This window comes from Nyctibius grandis, chromosome 3 (genome assembly GCF_013368605.1).
Source record: "Nyctibius grandis isolate bNycGra1 chromosome 3, bNycGra1.pri, whole genome shotgun sequence".
Classification (NCBI taxonomy): domain Eukaryota; kingdom Metazoa; phylum Chordata; class Aves; order Nyctibiiformes; family Nyctibiidae; genus Nyctibius; species Nyctibius grandis.
In genome coordinates, this window is record NC_090660.1 from 8,237,690 (window position 1) to 8,257,915 (window position 20,226).

The 20,226-nt window shown below is 38.5% G+C and overlaps 1 protein-coding gene across 3 annotated transcripts in view; it reads right to left on the reverse strand.

The window, feature by feature from the left end:
- CDKAL1 (CDK5 regulatory subunit associated protein 1 like 1) overlaps positions 1–20,226 on the reverse strand; it is a 426,323-nt gene that overhangs the window by 93,495 nt on the left and 312,602 nt on the right. For all 3 annotated transcript variants that reach the window (XM_068396772.1, XM_068396773.1, XM_068396774.1), the window contains one exon: positions 16,770–16,950. In XM_068396772.1, the coding sequence (XP_068252873.1) occupies positions 16,770–16,950 (181 nt within the window). The remainder of the gene's footprint in view (positions 1–16,769; positions 16,951–20,226) is intronic.

The window sequence follows — 20,226 nt, forward strand, 5'->3', positions numbered from 1 at the left end:
TGGAATGTGTGAACAATTCAGATTTGTTTTAACTTCTGCACAATAAATCATAAATAATGTTTTAGAATACCGATAACAAAACTTGAAGATTAGGCTCCAATCTTGCAAAGACTTGTCTACTATTCTAGCACGTACATGTAGTCTTGATTTATAGCAGATTAGGTTTAAAGGAAGTCAGTTTAAAGAAGAATCACTTATTATTTTTCGATTTCTTTTGATGCTAATACTCTCATTGCCTTGATTGTGGAAAATTAATAGATGGTATGCCATTTAATGCCAAGGCAAAGGGAAAAAACCTCCTTCTGTTAAGTGCAAAGTTCAAAGACAAAACCTGCTTAATCCAGCTTCTATTGAAATCAATGAAAGAGCTTTCAGTGATTTCAGCAGATGTCAACTAGAATCTCTCAGCTGCATCCTATGGAGAGGGGGCAAGGACAGGAGAAAACCACCCTTCATCTTTAATGCAGGGATGAGTCACAAATAAGTTCAAAGTTTTATTATGTCAAAACTGACGCTGACTTATCTCACAGCTCGGGAAGGCAGAGCATTGTGTGTTGGAAACTGTATAAAGGGGAGACAACTACAAGAACTCCTTGCCTGTAGTCTCGTACCATTGTTTTATTTTAGCCATCATTTCTGTGAAAGTAGTTTTCCAACTAAACTGGTAGGATCTGTTCATGTTTCCAGCATGCTGGGAACTAAATAGACAGCTGCATGATTGGAGTATTTATTTTAACTTCTGGAAACTATAGGACAATTTAGTAATTTCTGATTATGCAAAACTATGTATTTCCTTTCTTCACACTGTTTTAATTTCCAGTGAAATGTTCAGATGCAGCAACTTAGTCATAAAAGCTATAAAACTTCAGTTACTAGTACAAATTTACGACAGCTGAATATTTCTGAGTCATTAAAGGTATGAGATTAATCTTACTACTTTTCTGTGAGGTCCATACCTATGTTTTAGTTATGACCATTAAAGAGTCAGGAAAATAATTTTTTCTCACTGTCTCTCTTCAAACAAGAATGGTTAATTTTGTTTTCAGTATGAGAAGCTGACTTCTGTCATAGACAATTCTATTCAATTACCATAAGTAATATCTAACAGGTCTTGTTTCTCTGAGTTTACTAAGGGGCTTTAAAACTAACAGAAGTGATATTAAAAAAGACATTTCTGTTAGTATAGACTTTCTCAGCACTCGAACATGCCTTTGCCAAAAAAAAAGATCTCCCTTAGTAGAGGAACCTTTGCCCTCTAAGCCTCATTAATACCTCTTCTATTTCCAATGGGAAAAAACCCAGTCAAATGAAAGCATCAATAGCACAACCCAAATTCCATCACCACCCAACAAGGACTTCTTTCCTGGTAGTACAGTTATACACAGTGAAAGTGCTTAAAATACTCTAAAAATTATTTTGAGAAATGTGATAATAAATTGAAAAGAGATATAAAAATGTTTATATAAAAAGGTTGCTTAAAAAACTAATTTAATGTAGAATCATGCAAGAAGTAGACAAAAGCACTTTAGTTTGGAATCTGGAGAGCTCCACTAAACTTTCTACCAAAAAAACCCCACAAAATCCAGAAAAAGTCTAATTCTTGCTTTTTCTTACTGAAGACTATTTCTCTTGAATCGATTTTGACCCCACACAAAGAGCTTTTGAGTATATTTTTTGCAATAGCTTTAATAACACTCAATAAAATTATGTGACAGAAACCCTCCTATCCTTCACTCTCAGACTCGGGCCAAAATGCTTTTACACACTTGGCTAGACAAGATGAAGAATGAAGATGGCTTCCCTTACACAACACACTGACATAGTCTTCCACTTTTTCTTATAGGAAATTATGGTTTCTTTCATACCTTTCCACAAAAGGTAGAAGTTTTGCTTTTTGTACAAAACCAAAATGCTCCTGACTAGGGAAATGCTGGAAATTCATGACACAGAGGAACATGGAATGGAACTTCTGGAGATGCACATGAAAAAATGCTGCCCCGGGGATGCCCTGTATGCTTAGCTGATCTAAATCTAAACAGCATTTGACTCCTTTATAGGAACTCTGAATACACAGAGACAAAAATGTCGTAAGCACAGAGTTAGGGTTGCTTAGTGATATTTTGTGTCTTTCTAGAACACCAAGTTCAGCTTAACTCAGATCTCTCAAAATCATAAGTATAAAACATTTCAAAACACAAGAGACTAAGAAAAGGACAAGGAATTCATACTGCTATAATGCCTGTCCTTCAACTCCTAGAGCAGGCATTAGCTACAGGGTATTAAGAGTAAGTTTTTACACGAAGAAAAGGCATGGCCCCCAGCTCACCTGTAAGCAGTGTAGAGCAGAGAGTAAAGCAGGCCTCTCCATGTCTAGACATGACAGAGGAAAATAAGGAGCCCAAAAGCTCCTTCTCCTTCTTTACCTCGAGTGGATTATTTCTGTCCCTAAACTGCCTATTTACATGCATCTCCTCAGAATTTCTTTCCTTGACACAGCTTCATACTCCTGTTTCTCCTTCCTCGGCTTAGTCCAACATCCCTTTCAAGTACTCTCTTGACCCATATAAAAATATTTTTCTTCCCTCTGCCTTCCTGCTCTTTCCCTTTAGTGTTCTGATTCCCCATTCCTTTGTTCTGTACCAAAAATGATGTCAAAATCACACAAAGACACTCAAAAAAACCTTCTGAACTTAGGCAAATGTACTGTCCCGCGTACTGTTCACAGAATTGTTTTGGTTGGAAAGGACCTCTAAGATCATCCAACCATTAACCTAACACTACCTAGTCAACCACTAAACAATATCCCTAAGCACCGCATCTACTCATCTTTTAAATACCTCCAAGCATGGTGACTCCACCACCTCCCTGGGCAGCCTGTTCCACTGCTCAATAACCCTTTCCATGAAGAAATTTTTCCTAATATCCAATCTAAACCTCCCCTGGCACAACTTGACGCTGTTTCCTCTCGTCCTATCGCTTGTTACCTGGGAGAAGAGATTAGCATCCTCCTCGCTACAACCTCCTTTCAGGTACTTGTGGCAATAAGGTCTCCCCTGAGCCTCCTTTTCTCCAGGTTAAACAACCCCAGTTCCCTCAGCTGCTCCTCATAACACTTGTTCTCCAGACCCTTCACCAGCTTCCTTGCCCTTCTTTGGACTCTAAATGTACAGCAGCAGTATTGCTTTCAAAATCTTCACAGATCTGCATAGGATATATATAAATTTATTATCTTTCTGAAAAAATTCAAGAGTCTTTCCAAAGTCACCTTACAAATTAGCACCAGGTTATTTCCAAAAATGAAAAGACCTCTCAGGAGTCTGATAGCAGCATCAGACTTGTAGCTTATTTTGTACTTCTCTCAGGCTTGCCATATACTGATACAGCCTATGTTCAGTGACCACAGAACATCTCCTTAAACCAAGTTACTCTTGGCAGTGGTTACTTGCAATACCCTTACTCAGTCTAGCTGTATATAATTCTGGTGCAAGAGCATTTAACACATAACAAGCCAGAGATACACTATTCCTCCACAAACTTTTCCAGTATTGGTTTGCCAACAGGACATTCAGAGTCATGTATCACTTGAGATAACATATGACTAACAAGGCCAGTGAAGCCTTAGTCTGAGAACTGTGCACAATTTCCTACTCGTGCATCGAAGCAAGCAATGGGGTATAAAGTGGGGATTTTTTGAAGCACTAGTAGCAGGCTATCTAGGGAACCGCAGAGCAGTACCCTGTTAATACAGAAGGAAGGGCTTTCCCTGGGTGGAGGGTGCTGCCTGCATCACTGCTGCAGGAGTGGGAGCCCAGCAAGATCCTCCTAACTTTACAACAAGCAAGACTCTGGACAGAAGGTCCCCTAATATACATGTATGTAGGTATGTGTATGTGTGCGTGCGTGTGTGTGTGTGTGTGTGCGCGCGCGCGCTTTACAAGGACAGAGATTTTGTTAGGTTACAAAATTCTGATGACTCAATCATGCACTGATTTCCATTTTATACCCATAGTCCTTAATTTGTAGCACTGAAAGAAACAAGTTCAGCAAGATGAGATAGACACGTTCAGATATTATGCTAATGTGGACCACTAAAAGTACATGCATATGACTGGAAACAATTTTTCACTTTTCTGTTTCAATAAATTTTAAAAATGCCACGTTACATGGGAGATACAATGAAGACACTTTTTATTTCCATCTTTAGCTGGAAAAGTATGTGAAAGCCTGATGAAGAATGGGTCACAGTGCTGCTGCAGGACTGTTAAATACTGTAAAATCATATATGTACGTACACATAAGTATGCCACGATGGATAAGTAAAGCAATATTTTTGTAAGTGTGTCTTTCTTTTCCCCCATGTTACATCTGTGATCTCAAAACTGCAAAGGCCTTGGGTAGTTCCAAACTCCAAACTTTTATAAAACAGAATGGAGTTAGGAGTACCCTATCTAATGACACTGACTGGCCTAACCTTAATCTCCAAAGAGTTATTTGGCAAAATACCAGAGAGATGTAGCAACTGCTCCGACCAATGTACATTTAAAACCCTTGCTTGGAGATTCAATCCATAAAGCCTTAGATCTATGTACCTATAACCACAGTACAGATATGAGCCAAGCTACTGAAAACGCTATGTTATCAAAGTTTCCAGATTGCTTTTTGTTCTGCAAAACAATTTTTTAAAAAGTGATCAGAAACCAGTGAACCGTTCTGTTTGACCTTGAGTTATTCAGTGCATCATCCTCTTAGAAATGATCCTGAAAAAAAATGTTGTGCCCCAGACAGATTTCTTGATAAAATCTTAACTGGTGTTCATTACGCTCTTGCATCTGTGCCCTGTAAGGTCTGAAAGGGCAGAAGTGACAATAAAGGTTTGTCAAGCTTTCTACTCCCACAGCTAACTCACTTCTACTGATACTATTCCTGACTTTCTGATCAAATCTATAATGAAGCACACAAAATCATCTGGGGATTAGCTAGTCTTTTTGACCTAACCTACCTGAATTCTGATGGTAAAATAACTATTGATACATGTGCATTTCATTATTTAGCTTGGTTTAAGAAATTACTTTCTAAGAATTTTTGATGCATACAGGGAAAAATGTCACTTAGTGTACAATGTCATATGTTCAGCAGTTCACCTCGATGTTCCAGGATGGTGGACATTTTTTCCAACTCCAATTAACAACAGACTTATACATTCATAACTCATATTTTGTATACTCTTTAGTCTTTTGTATACTCAGTGATTCTTTCTAAAAAATTTAGAACAAAGTTTTATGAGCCCATGCAATGTGTTTTTTGTCTACAAGAGGAAAATGTATAAAACTTTATGCACCTTTACTAATCATATTAATCTAGAAAATGATTGCAAATATTAGAGTGATCCTGTCTTCAGGATTATGGCAACACAAATAGTCATGGTTTAGATTATTTTACATTTTAAGTAGAGATTCTTATTGATGGAAAAATACAAACATATTCAAAAACCAGCATAGGATCTTCACAAGATCATCAGTCAATCTACTTGAAAATAGTTTCTTAAAGGATCCATTTTCAATTCAACTATGGGCATTGCAATTTCTTCCTTCTGAACTCCCGTGTAATTTCAGCTATGTAACATAGAGTCTTCAAACTCACATATTTTACAAATATTACTGAATTCTATTGCTTCTGGTACATTTGAGTTCTTTAATTTAGTATAGGATTAATGTTTGTTATTCCTGTCATTTTTCATATTAAAATCTCCCTCTTAGCAGAGGCTAAATTATGCAAAATTTACTCTGAAGACTTTCACAAAGAAATCCTTCATCTCAAAAAAGGCCTTCAACATTCATTCATCTTAAGAGTCCTTAAATTGGGTATAGTTTGTAAATGCTCTGCCGCACTTCTGGTAGATTTTTATGTATGAAATTAATATTGAAATTTCATAATCTATACGAGATGGATATTTTCTAAGGATGCCACTGTAACTGATTAGGAAGACTGTTTAGGTCCAAAAGATTTTGTAGAACAAAAGTATCTGACAGAAACATGGCCTGGGGTATCAGTCATATTTCAAATTAGATTGACACTAAATCAGAAATAAACTGATTGGTCACCAGGGACAGAATGATTTTGAATATATATAGTTATGGTGCCCAGTTATGCAATAATATAAACCAGAATGAACTGCAAACTACATTTTAGCAATGAAATGTAATTTTTATATATATATGTTAAGCCCAGGATGTATATGGGGTTACATAAAAAGCCAGGACGACCTGTCTGCAGTGCACTCTTTTCCTTTTTATAATCTGGTGAGATATCTGTGTGCTGTATTGCACAACAGCAGCCTTGAAAGCACCAGGTTTTCCAGCATCCCAGAAATTAAAAAAAGAACAGAAGTGCTCCAGAGCACATTTGTAAAGTGTGGTACAAATAGTGAGCAGTAAACAGTGCCCAAGCACCTGCTGTGTGGGAGAGACCAGTCATGTACCCGCAACACACAAATTCGCTAGACACACAAAAATTACCCTCACTGTTGATCTGTTATTCAGTCCTCCACTCTACTTCCAGTTTTTCAGCAACTCCAAGTTCCATGTGGATTTTTAGCACAGTGGCCGGAGGTGCAGGGGCAGCAATGCAAACAGCGGAAAATATGGGTTCCAAAGCACTCAGTGACCTGATTGACTGTGATGGCTTTCAAGGAGTGTGCTCGGATTATCAAAGACAGATGAAGTTCAGGAAAGGGTCACCAAGAACCCACCTCAGGATATTTCAGTGTCCTTTTCTTCCAAAGCACAATTTATGGGCCATCACAAATGTCACATGATGGACAAGCTTAGTCACCTCCATGATATAAAAAAAAATTAATCTGCCTGGAAAGGCAAACTGCAGGTTTAAAAAAGTAACAGAATTATATTGATAAGTCTGTAGTGGTTTCTAAAAAAAGAAATAAATTCTAAACTGGCCTTACAGAAGTAGTAAATTCTGTTCCTGGAGTCTAAAATAACAGTTATAGATAGCCACAAGACTAATACACTCAGCCAGAGACTATTTATGCTAGGCAACAAAGAGAGTAAAGTAGTAAAGCTCAAATGATTTCAGTAACAAATTATTTCAGTAACATAATTATTATCAGACCTGGATAGGTTCTTAATTTGCTATCTGTGTTAAGTCACAAACTATTAAATTGAAACCATGTTCTCATTTGAGGAAGTCTGGAATTGCCAAAGCCAAGAGGGTTTTTTTTTGAAACTAATAGATTTTTCTGTTCTGCTGCATACATCCAGTTTCAGGGATTAAGTTATGGGTAATACTCTCTTACGTCTACAACTACTGGCACCGTTTCCAGCTCTGAGCAGACTGGTTCATAAAGTGTATTAAAATTCTGAATTAAAAAAAAAATTCCTGTATTATAGAAGGTAACGAACTGTAATTCAAGTAAAAGTTACAGAAAGACACAGTTAAAACTTCTTCCACGGTTCTTCCACTTCATTATGAGCCAATGAGGAGGACAGAAGGATAAAGAATACATAAACATAACAGACAGTTGCCATAGAGGTCCCTTCTGTATAAGCTTGTGTGAATGGGTTCTATAGGCATCTATGGATTTGAATGGAGTTGTAACAGAAAACAGCAGGCCAAAGACGGTAACATTACCTGCTGAAAATGTAGCATATGAAAATTTTCCAAGGACTAATGAGCTCTGAAGACTAATACTCATGCTGAATCTGCAATAACTAACAAACTCAGGACACCAACAGTCTGTTCAATCTGCCCAAGGCCAGTATGATCAACAACAAATAGAGAGACTCGGACCACATCCAAGAGGGTAGTGACTCCTATATGCAGATGAAGACTGCAGGATTAGTTTGTATCTAAAGGAACAAAGATCCCTCTGAGGGACCTTCCAAGCACTCACCTCAAAGCCACAGGTTGACCCTCCACATCTGAGCACACAGCTGGGGCTGGCCTTCGAGCTGCTGCTCCACCCCTAACCACAAGTAAGCATGCGAGTGAGTGCCAGTGACTAAATAAACGCATTGTGCAAAGAGTTATCTGCTTTTAACAATCATGCCTTGGTTCTACTAATAACAGCTCATGAGTAAAAGGTGTTTGAAGAAATTTTTGTTTCTCTCTCTGCCTCACTTCAATTCCCTATCAGGGAAGAGGGATTTACAAAACAGTCCTCAAACTTCCTGTAACACTCTAACTTGAAGTCCCAGATCAAAGTACATAATTCATAATCACTGGTAAAGGAAGAAGATGCACAATTTTCAGCTTTTATTGCCGTCATGACATGTCTTACCAGTTCAATCCTTGTAATTAATGGCAGAGGCTTCCAACGTACTCCATGTATGTGCATATTCATGCAGCTTGTAGTGTGATTTCAATGTAACAGAAGTAAAAGAAATTTATGCATTGAGTTTATCCTGATGCCATTTTATATAAGCTACTTTTGAAGAACAATGCTATAATCCTGAAAATTTCAATGAACTAAGTTTATGTAGGAAATACAGAAGAATGATATACTGTTCTGCATTTTTATAAGCAATTGCAATGGATGCTAAATCATAAAAGCCTACAAAAAAACCCACCCCAAAACTCCATGACACCACTAAACTTGTTTCACTAAATTACATTTCTATTTTTTGAGTTTTGAATTTTTCTGAGAAAAAGATTTATAGTGAAAGCAGAAATTTACCTGAGATGCTGATCACATATATATTTATATTGGAAGTAAAAACGTTTTTCTCCCTTAAAATCTAAGGCTATTCCACCTTATCTGTAGAGACTACCTTCCTTCCCTTCTATTCAGTGTAGGAGTGCATGGTATACAAAACTCCTGATGCTATTTCAGCTTCCTTGCAACTAAAATCTCAAAACTCCATCAGGGTTTCCAGACTGACTCACAAGGGAAGGAGATGGGTAATAAATGCTCATGGCCACTACAAATCTTACAGGACTACACTTTCCTAAAGGTAATTTTTTTATATTGGATGGTCAACATGAGGACTGTACATGGCTACAAGGATCAACCCACAAAATTATACAATGTTAGTGGTGGTTTCAGAATCCTTGCAAGTTCTGTAACTATTTCTGGCTTGGCAGTGAAGTTTAGAAAGGGCTCTGCCTCTTCCTCCACATTTTATTTTCCAGGGTCCATTAATTCTTTCTCTTAACAACATGGCCTACATTGAACCCATAGCTGCACATTTACTTCAAGGTGCTCAAATTTTCAAACTGAATTTGTATAAAGTTTATGAGGAAGCTGTTGGTAATTTACATTCCAATCAGCTTCTGCTGTAAAAACAAAGCAAAATTAAAAAAAGTAGAACACCAACTTGGTTTCCTAAGTGTATTTCCAGTCTAGCTTTGACTTTTGACTTGCTTTCTCAAGCAAGACAGTCATGCTCCTTTCAAGCGTAAGACTTCTACCAGGTGCCTGAATACACCTGTGCAAGATATAAGAGCCACAGTTCCAGGCTACAGTCAAAATGTCCTTTTTCAGGGGTCTGACTCTGCGCAGCCCAGCTGTGACTGTGCAGTTTAACTCATTCCCCAGATTCAGCTATGAACTGAACTTTCAGCAGCTCCGTAGGCAGATCATTTACAGCTTTCCAAAAGGGTACAACTTATTTTAAAACCTACAAGCTCAACTGTCTCCCACAACAACAAAAACAGATTTTCATTTCAGCACCTGGTCAAATAACTTAAAGTGGTTTGAACTTGAGCTGAATCTACCTCTAAAATAAATCGGTCTTTAAACTGTTGTAAAATTCTATTTAGTAGCTTTGTCTAACCACAAAAAACCTCTTCACAGGTAATTACTTTCCTTTGAATTCATCACACAAACCCGCAGTTCTGGCTGTACACCGAATAGTGAGCACTGTGGTAGGTTTAAAGATACAGCATAAAAGAAGTCAAATGTCTTCACCATCTTTAAAACAGGAAAAAAGGAGGAACCAGGCTTTCATAGGTCAGTCAGTTCATATAGTTCCTGGAAAAATAGGGAGGAAAATATGCAAAACTCTTTGTAAGCATCCAGAAAGTAACACAAAGAGCCAACACTGATTTGCCACTAACCAACAGCTATATCAATCAAAATGAATCACGTCAGGGAATAACTGGGCCTGTAGATAAAGAGAAATCATAGCTATCTTGATGGTTTGTAAGGCTTTCTGCAGTACCTCACATGTTGTTCTCATAAAAAACATAAGGAAACATGGTGTAAATAAAACTACTAGAGAGTAAGTACAAAACTTGCTGGAAAATGTTAACTTAGAATATTTCAGTAGTTCACTGACAAATACAAAGGATTATATATTGATTTTTTCCTTCATGGTCTGCCTCCCCCTCCAGCCTTCACATTTTTAACTCTCTGGTCCCAAACTTGCCGTGAAGTCTTCACTCAGGTCTTTATTCTGGCACAGTACCAAGCAGTAAATAAAAGTGTACTGCTGAAAAAACAAAGTGTAGTACAGAGCTTCAGCAGCCAAAACTCAGACATTAATCAGTCTTGGCTACTCTTACACATAAAGTGCACATTACACCATGCATTATTGCATGTGTTGGGGGGGTGTCAGGAGCCAAGCATCTTTGATACACCAGAAGCAGTTATCACAGCTGCATCTAATTCCTGGGGCATGTAATGCCATTTAGTCACAGCACTTAACAAGGGAGTTCAAAGGTAGTGATGGTAGACCACAGTAGCACTACTGTTGAGTAAGTGGCATTGTTCCTTTTCCTACACACTTTTCTTTCCTTTTTCTTTCCTCTTCTCCCACCTCCTGATCTCCCCAGCTCTCTTCCTTAATTTTAGAAGAAGAATATCCCTACATATTCCCACTGTATGATCTTTGGATTAGCCACTATTAAGCTAAGGCAAGAAGTATTACTGATTCTGCTATGCCTGTGAGTACTGGAAACAAAGGAGATGGTCCCTTCTTTTCTGGGCATTTAAATCACATTAACTAATCAACACCATCCAAAGTTGCACTCTCTCACCTGTAAGTGCTTCACAGTGCAGTTGGTTCTCTTGCATATCACAGAGTACATGAAACTCTAAAAAGTTATTTCTAAATCCATCCCAGACAGCAAATGAATTTTTTCCTTGCCCTAGCTCTGACCCTGGCTTCACTAGGCACACTGTGCCACATCACTGCCCACTAACACCCAAAGCACATGCTCAGAGGCAAGAGCAGCCCTCAATTGTCATCTCTCCTTACTGTCTACTCAACAGGGAGCTTACTAGCCTTTTCCTTGATGGTACAACTGCGAGGTTCAGCTGTGCTCCCTTTCCTTTAGAGTTGTGAACAGAGCAAAGGGTGTCCCTTGCACAAGCAATGCTATTCCAGTTGCTGTCCTGCTGCTTGGAGTTAAAAAGTGCTGAAGGAGAGGATAGCTAATATTGCCTGATGCAAGAATGTGGTTATTTCTCAATTAGCCGGGGACAGTTTGGTGACACACAGACAATTATTTATTTTGAATAGGTAAGAGCACATGAGCTACCACAGAAGATTCAGCTGTTTGTGCATGGAGATTCAAAACTACAAAACCTATATTCATCCAGCAAAGGAGAAATTAAACATCATACTGTATCTGCTGGTACTCAAGAACACCTATTTCTAGTGCCTTGCAGAATTTCCATCTGTGAAGATATGGGGGAACTGCAGCCACCCAGTCATGAAAGGGTGTCAGGAAACTTCTCGGAGAGCATATGAGGGAAGCAAAAGCAAAGCAAAAGAAAAATAAGTACCTATCATAGAATAAAGGCATAAAATACAAGATGGTTGGTTTGCTCCCACAGAAATGGTCAAGTACAACTTGTCTGGCAGACAACACTGAGAAGATGCATATGGCATTATGCTATCCTTATAGAAAAAAAAAAATCTTAGTGTATCATGTACTGCTCCTACAATTGGTAAATATAGTGACAGGTCTAAGTGACGGTTGATTAAATGGAGGGGGATATGTCTGATTATAGATTTTTTTTTTCTAGTATTGATGGGTATATTTAATAAATAAAATGCCCAGTATACAGATGGACGAGGTTTTAGATTCAGGAGTTTTGCCTGGACACAATATTTGGGGGTGGATGGATGGCAGAGGGGCAAACCACTCTCAGTGTGATTGGATGGACATGTCATATTCCTACAGAGAAGAAACAGAACACAGGCCTGGCTGTCCTTGAACCAAAAGCAACTGCTAGCCTAGGGATAGTACTGCTTGGGATGAAGGCTGCTGAAAACTGAGCTTTCAGGGACGGAGTAGACACTTTCAGATGTGAGACAAGGCCTCACATCTTTGCCCACCACGGACATGGCATGCCCACCATTCCCTTCATGTACTGAAAGACTTTAGTAACTCCCTGCTACACACCATAAGAGAAAATATCCTGTACCCACCTCTATTTCTGAAGCAACTTATTTTTGAGATCAAATAGTAGGTCAATTATGAAGTTTGTAACTTGGTTATTCACCTCAGTATAGTAAGCACAGTGCTTAATACAACTGATACAAAGAGAAAAATTTAAGGAGACACTTTTCAAAGGAATTAAAGGAAAGGTTCACTAGCTGACTGGCATAAGATTTTCTAGCTTGAAGCAAGGCAATTATTTGATGATATATAGAGAGAAGGAAAGAGATTGTAAGAGAATGTGAATATATAGTCTTTTATCTAGATATCACAATGCTTTTTTTTTTTTTTGAAAAATCCAGTAATTGCACCAATAATTTAAACTGAATTGCTTACACTATTGAAAATACATATAGAAAGATTGGAATCCACACTGCAGAAGAGGGTAGTGTAATCATGAAGCTACAGTCACATTACTGCTCTCAAAACAGTTGCCATCTCCTATTCTCAGTAGAGATGAACCTAATTGTACCTCACTACGATTCCTATTTTCAAAATAGCTATTTCCTCACATTGTTTCCATGTGACAGAAATCAAGCTGATCCTGAGACTATCATGTCTACTGATGTTTTCAGAAATTGTGATGGATCAAATCTCAAGGACAGAGAGAGAAATCTCCTTGCAAGTCCCCAGACAAGTAACAGCTACCTTGAAAAAATAAAGGACAGAGAAATTAAAATTATCAAAAACATAAGGTGCTACAGATCCTTAATTTTAGAGAAAAAGAATAATTTTTACACTTAGAATTAAAGCATTTTGATCCTTTGCAATGCCACTAAATATAAAATCCCTATCAGACATGTCTAAATTATGTTATCTTACATTGCTTATTAAAATATTTATCTGACTAGAACCTGTAATTTGAGTTATGCAACTATCAGCACTATCACTTTTACGACTGAATACAATAGGGAAATGGAGAAACCCAAATTCATCATCATCATCATAATAATAATAATTTACAAAATAGCATTTCACAGTTAATACATTTCAGAGTGAGAATTTTCTTCAGACAGCCCATTGGAGATAACGGGCATCCAGGCTCGTGTCTGAAACAATGTATTTAGCAGTAGGTGGATAAAATGGGGGTAAAAGCCAAACCACCACAGAATTTTGGGGTAGCATTTAAGTTCTGAGGAACATCTTGACTTGTTTTTCATGTACACGACCCAGCATCACAGCAATTGCTTATAAAAAAACCCAAAGAAATCATGCCTAGTTTTGCTTAACTGTGCTCTTTTCTCTAAACTGGAGACAGCATTTACAGTAAGCATAACCTAATTGATGGTTATTAAATGACGACACCATTTAGACAGACGTCTGATTCTCCATGGACATTTTTTCTCCAGGAGAAACAAGAAAGGCCTGCAGCCTTAACTGTCTTTTCTGAATTTATGGTGGCAGATCTGTCCATCTGGATTACTATCATCTGCCCTTTTAGAAAAATATCAGTGCCTGTAAGGCTTTCAAAGATAAATTATCTATGTGAAGGAAAGATTCCATGCTGACCTACTGTGTTTTTTTTTTTCTATTAAGATAAAATCAAATTAGGGTTTTCTCCAAAAAGGCAATTACATTTACAACTTCTATCAAAACCATCCACTAAAAATTTGACAGAACTAAATGTTACTATGCTTAATACTCCACAGGCTGTCCCTAAAAGTTATAAGGTCTTCCTAAAGAGAGCTAACTTAAAAGGAACTGACAAGGCAAATACGTTATTATTGCAGCTGTGATTCTTGGGCAGAATCACTGAAGCTATCTTGAACCACATTTGGAGAAGTGGAACTCACTGAAGTGGAGCAGTTTGCAAACAGCAATAGATCTGTCCATTGCAGAAGTATTGCAAAGCTGAAAAAACATAGCAAATAAACCCAGTCTTTAGGAAAAAAGACAAGAATAACAATTGTCAAATAACTTGCTCACTGGTTCAGCATCTGTAGTTAAATAATACAGCCAAAATTCTTTTCATAGAAAGAGATCCTACCAACAGATCCACAGCAGAGGATAATGTTGTGAATGTGCTGTAAAAGCACAAGCTCACAAGTTCAAGCTGGTGACACAACGTGCCACATGTACACTCAGACACTTGCACGTAACAGTTGGATGTCACTTTATGTGCTATTTCTTTCCCTATGCAAATGCAATAAAATAAATTCATTAACAGTAAGATGACAGACATAGTATTTTATTAAAGGATGAAGGGGTAAGAGTGCATAATGTGGATGGGGACGTGGTGCTACTTCCTTCTCCTAGCAGAGAAACATACATAAGTTATTCTAGGGCAGGAATGACAAATTAAATGCCTGTCCACTCTTGGTAATGCAGGAAAGACCATCAGCTTCTGTCTAGAAGTAACGTGAATACAAAACGTGAGAGATTAGCACAAGCTCTTCCTGCTCTGTTTGAGTAGTTACTCTCCATTTCTACAAAGAGATAAAAGAACAAAGGATTTCATAACACAGGATTTTTGAAGGACTCCAGGAAAAAAAAAAAAAGGGAGAAACAAAATCTATTAATTACAGATTTTCATCAGCCCTGGATTAGAGGCCCCGTCTTCTTTGAAGGTTCTAATTCACTCAAAGTAAGAAGTACTAGTGCTACAAATAAGAAGAAAGAATGTAAAACTGGGTTAAAATGACATTACCATTTTCCAAGTAACACTCCTAACCACAGAACAGCTAATGTTCTTTTAATAATTTAGCTCTTCACATATTGTCTTCCCATGGCACTCAGTTAAACAGAAGAGGGTAAATTAACCTAAGCTCTTTGCACCTCCTGCGAAAATAGCACACTTACAAACTTGTAGATGAAAGAATGCAAAACAGAAACATAAATCAATGTTTTGATTTTTAAGCTTCGTAACTTCCAAAAATTACATTTCTGCATTTTTTCATTTACAAAAGTTTGTAAAAAGCATTTGAAATGAATAAAAATAATTCAACAGTGTGAGTTGGTCACAATAAGCAGACTCTTTCAACAGCAGCTATTTATATTTGAAAACAGCATTTCCCATTACGAGATAGCCTACAATAAATGAGCAGTCATTGCTCAAGCTGTACTTCTGAAGCTGAAGAAGCCAAATACAATCTCATTTTATGTCTTCAGCAGCTACCACATCCTATGGAATTTATGGTATATACTGAGAGTAAGGAGAAATACTTTGCTTAGCTTTCAGATGTATAAGCAAAGGGTTACAAGTACCGATATGTAGTTTTGACTCTGTATTAGTGTACTAGGATACATAAATTGAAAGAATTTTTTTTTTTTTTGAGCTGATTTACATTGTTGGCTGACTTTCATTCTTACACTGAAAGGAAATATGTTATTTATGCCCATAATCATGAGATAATAATGAGCTGAATCAGGCATCAGTCATGCACGTTTTCTTGTTTTGAGATTATTACAAAAATTGCAAATTCAATTTTTTAAAAATAAATCAAACCATACCTTCAGATGTGATTGCTGTTCTTATTGCTTATAAATAGCTTTTTATATCAATCAAAACACAGCCAATAGCCATCTATCTTCTATATCAAACTAGGCTGTTTTCCTCATGGGAGCTTGAGATGAGAATGTTGGTAGTCAGGAAGAGTGAGGAGAGGAGGAGAGGAGGAGAGGAGGAGAGGAGGAGAGGAGGAGAGGAGGAGAGAGGAGAGGAGAAGGAGAGAGGAGGAGAGAGGAGGAGAGAGGAGGAGAGGAGGAGAGGAGGGGAGAGGAGGAGAGGAGGAGGGGAGGAGAGGAGGAGAGGAGGAGAGGAGGAGAGGAGGAGAGGAGGAGAGGAGGAGAGGAGGAGAGGAGGAGAGGAGGAAAGACCTGAAAACTAAAAGATTAAATGCCAATTTCATCAATGGTCTTTAACATGCAGGCTGAAGGAAGCAGAGTTCATAAGCAGTGTATAAGGAGAGTCTCGAGAAGAAGTTGCCAGTAAATTTGATATTTGACTAATAAATCAAAGATTATCACTGCTTTATTATTAATACTTTGCATAATTATTCACAATAAGCTTGAGATTGCTGGAGTCACAGAAGTCTTGAAGTGGAAAAAAATTAGTATGTGTAATCAATCAGCTACCACTGTTGGTACTCATTCAGCCAAAACTTGATAGAAAGAAGACATGACTTCAGTATAGCCACTATTTTCCCCTTCCTAACAATCTGAACAGTAATTTATATATGAAAATGCATTCAGTGATCTAGCGAACATCTGAAGGCAATTCAACAATCATTTCACTTATGGGACTGAAAAAAACTTTAATTGAATTGTAGCACAGTTCTGCAGAAAATCTACATTTTCATGTACATGCTTTATGTATTTAAAGACACCAGAGTATATCATGTACAATGGCACAAGGATATGAATCTTACCACTGCAGCTGGAACTTGATGCATCTTTGCAGCCGGGGTTCCTGGGCGTGGGTAAAATTGATTAATAAACAAGCTCGGAAACCTGTACTGTTCTACAAGTTTCATTGTTTCTTGAAAGTCTTCATCTGTCTCTCCTGGAAAACCACAGATGATGTCTGTAGCAATTGTTATTCCAGGCACTCTGTAGAGAAAGTAGAAAGGAACATTGAACTAAGGCCATGTAAGAGTCCTGCTCCCTTAAAAGCTAATGTACACAGACTTATGACTCTTCAATTTTATCTACAGAAATTGAGACCTAAAATGATCTTTGGAAAAAAGAATAATGAGATTTTTAACACCATTGCTTGGTAATGAAAAATGCATTTGTGTTCAGCCGACAGCAGACAAAATAGAAGAAAGATACTGCAGCAAATATTGGATTAGGATTGTGACAGAAGAGTGCAAAACATCTGGACCAACTCCTTCATTTGAAATTATAGGTGATCAGCAGAGCTTGAGTATTTCTTGAATTCTGATTGTTTAATTCACAAAATTTATAACTTCTGAGACTTAGCCACTAGAATTTGTAAACTGTTTAATGTATTACAATGCTGCTATCAAAGTAGAACAGAATATCCAAAAGAGGGGACTGGCATGCCATATAACATAGCAATTTTCAACAAAATTGGCTTCGGAGCCAATAAGACATCTCTTAGTCATGAGTTAATTTCTAACTCAGTACTTTATAAAATCAGCCTATGCCTTCCTTTGAAAGGAAAACAAAATACTTAGGTTTACAAATGCACAGGCACTGAGCGCTCTTGTTATTTAGCAAGGTCAACATTTCCTAACTGTTCCCCTTGGACTGAATACGCAAAACCTTTAAACACACCAGCTTAAGAGTGCAGCTAACAGCGGCTGCCAACAGACGCAGCAGTTAGAGCAGCAGGGGGTGAAGTAAGGGGCCCTCAGCTGAAATTGTGCCACAGTAACAGTCTTAGACATGGTGGTAAAACGTCACTGAGCATTTTCCTCAGTAGATGTTGGAGCAGCCGTTCCTGCTAGGCTCAAGGCTTGCACCCAGACTGAGCTTCACATGGTGGATGCAGCCCTCCACATCCCAGGCTGCAGGGAGTCCCTAGGGGCTCTCTCTGATGCCAGGAGAGATGGCCTTCTGTCCTGCAGTAGCTATGCTGTCTTGGAGGAGCTGTGCCTTCAAGTGGAGGAGTTATGGGAAGAAGTGAGCAGGCTGTGCAGCATCAGAAAAGATGAAAGAGAGATAGACAGGACCTTCTCTGCAACTGAACAGCTTGAAGAGCCTCAGCCGCTATCTGCAATAGAGAAGCAGGTAGTGTCAACCCCCACTACCAAGAGAAGCGAAACCTCTGGAGAAGGGGAAGGATGAAAGCTGGTGACTTCTGACACCAAGAGGAAGGACCTTGCCCCACCTAAGGGCTTACAATTGCAAAATAGGTTCATCCCCCTTAAAGCTGAAGAGGAACCAGGTGGGCCGACAGGCAAAGTATCTGGTCCACCTAATCCCTAAACCACGCAAGACTACCAGGAAGAAGCGTCAAGTCATTGTGATGGGTGAATCCCTGCTACGGGGGACACAGGCATCCATCTGTCGACCCAACCAACCATCTAGAGAGGTTTGCTGTCTGCCAGGGGCAGGATGTTGTAGGGCTCATCTGGCTCTCTGACGACTACTCCCTGCTGTTATTTCATGTGGGCACAAATGATACTGCGAGTGAAAACCTGGACAGTTTTAGAAGTGATTACAGAGCTCTGGGGGGCAGTAGTCAAGGGCATGGGGGCTCAGGTGGTATGCACCTCATCAGGAAACACTTTTTTACTGAGGGTGACTGAGCACTGGCACACGTTGCCCAGGGAGGTTGTAGAGTCTCCCTCCTTGGAGATATTCAAAAGCTGTCTAGACACAGTCCTGGGCAATTGGGTCTAGGTGGCCCTGCTTGAGCAGCGGCAGTTGGACAAAGTCACCTCCAGAGGTCCCTTCCAACCTCAACCCTTCTGTCATTCTGTGACATGGCCCAGAAAAATGAGTCCTACAACCAAGAGATTACTACATGATATTTACAGAGCACTCTATGGGACCCAGGAGATATCAACACAGTTTTCCAAATCTGACACTAGCCAGCTGGATGACCACTGCCCTATGAGAAATCGGGAAACCACAGCACTGTTTTGTATTCAGCCTGCTTGTGTAAACCTCTTCTCAGAGAGGCAGAAATGCATAGTGCTCAGAAGTGCTCAGTGCTCCCTACTGACACAGATGAGACTGTTTCTACAACACAGAGTTGATTCTACACTATCAGTAACAATGAGAAAATACGATTAATGAGGAAAAGTAAGAACCCTATAAAGATACTGTTGGTATCTGACTTAAAGCTGGCCTTGTTTCAAGTGGGGGGAATAGATGAGAGAAGTAACTTCCAGAGGTTCCTTCCAACCTAAATAACTCTACAGTTCTTAAGCAGGCTACAGGCAAGTGAAGGGCAGAGATAGATTTTTTTTTTTAGGGCTGAATGGCATAAAGACCACTGCCACAAGCAAAGCTCACACCTGAGCTTAAGAAGGGGTCTCTAAGACTGTCTCCAACCTAAAGAAATGGCTGGAAGGCTTCTCCTCCCCTCATCAGGACAAGACACAGCAGAACCATAAATACAAACGCATGTAATCCAAGAATGGCCAAAGAGAACTGCCATTTCTTATTAGACAGTAAGTCACCACAAAAAAAATAATGCTCTGGTTACAGTAGGTGAAGAAACTTGAGTTTGAAGAGCTGAAAGAAAAACTTCCTGCAACAATGAGCTCTACTGGAACAGGAGGATCTGTTGGCAAAAGACCCAAGAAAGGGGAAGCAGAGAATATTGTTCTTGGTAATTTGATTAGGTGCAATATTAGAGCACGCATAGCTTAGATTCACCACAGTGGCCTTCATACAAACAGTATATGGTAGTAAATGTCTTGTGACTTTTTTTTAAACTTAAGCAAATGTCTTGGCCTCTTTTTTACATGTGTCTGCATAAATAGTTAGCTGCACAGGAATTTATTAGACATGATATTATTAGAATCTTCTTTCACCTTTTCCTTATGAAAAATCCCCACAAAAGAAACCAAATTCTTTCAATTCCTTTTTGAGTTCATGATTTCAGACTCCATTGTTTGAGATGAAGTTAAAATATGGCATTTGAATGCCAAATCAAAATCAGTACAAAACTGAACATTTTTTCAAAGACTTGGTCTAATAATTATAAGTGGGAAACACAAGCTTAATACTGCACAGAACAGCAAAACCCCCCAGAGCTGTTGGCTAAACAGTCTCAATTACCATTGCTTTCTTAAGACTGACAAACTGCAAGATATCAAGTAACAATAAAATTAGTTAGCTTTAAGGACTGAGTGAACAGAGGAGCACTATATTCTGCAACATGATTTTGTTCACATCTCAAATATC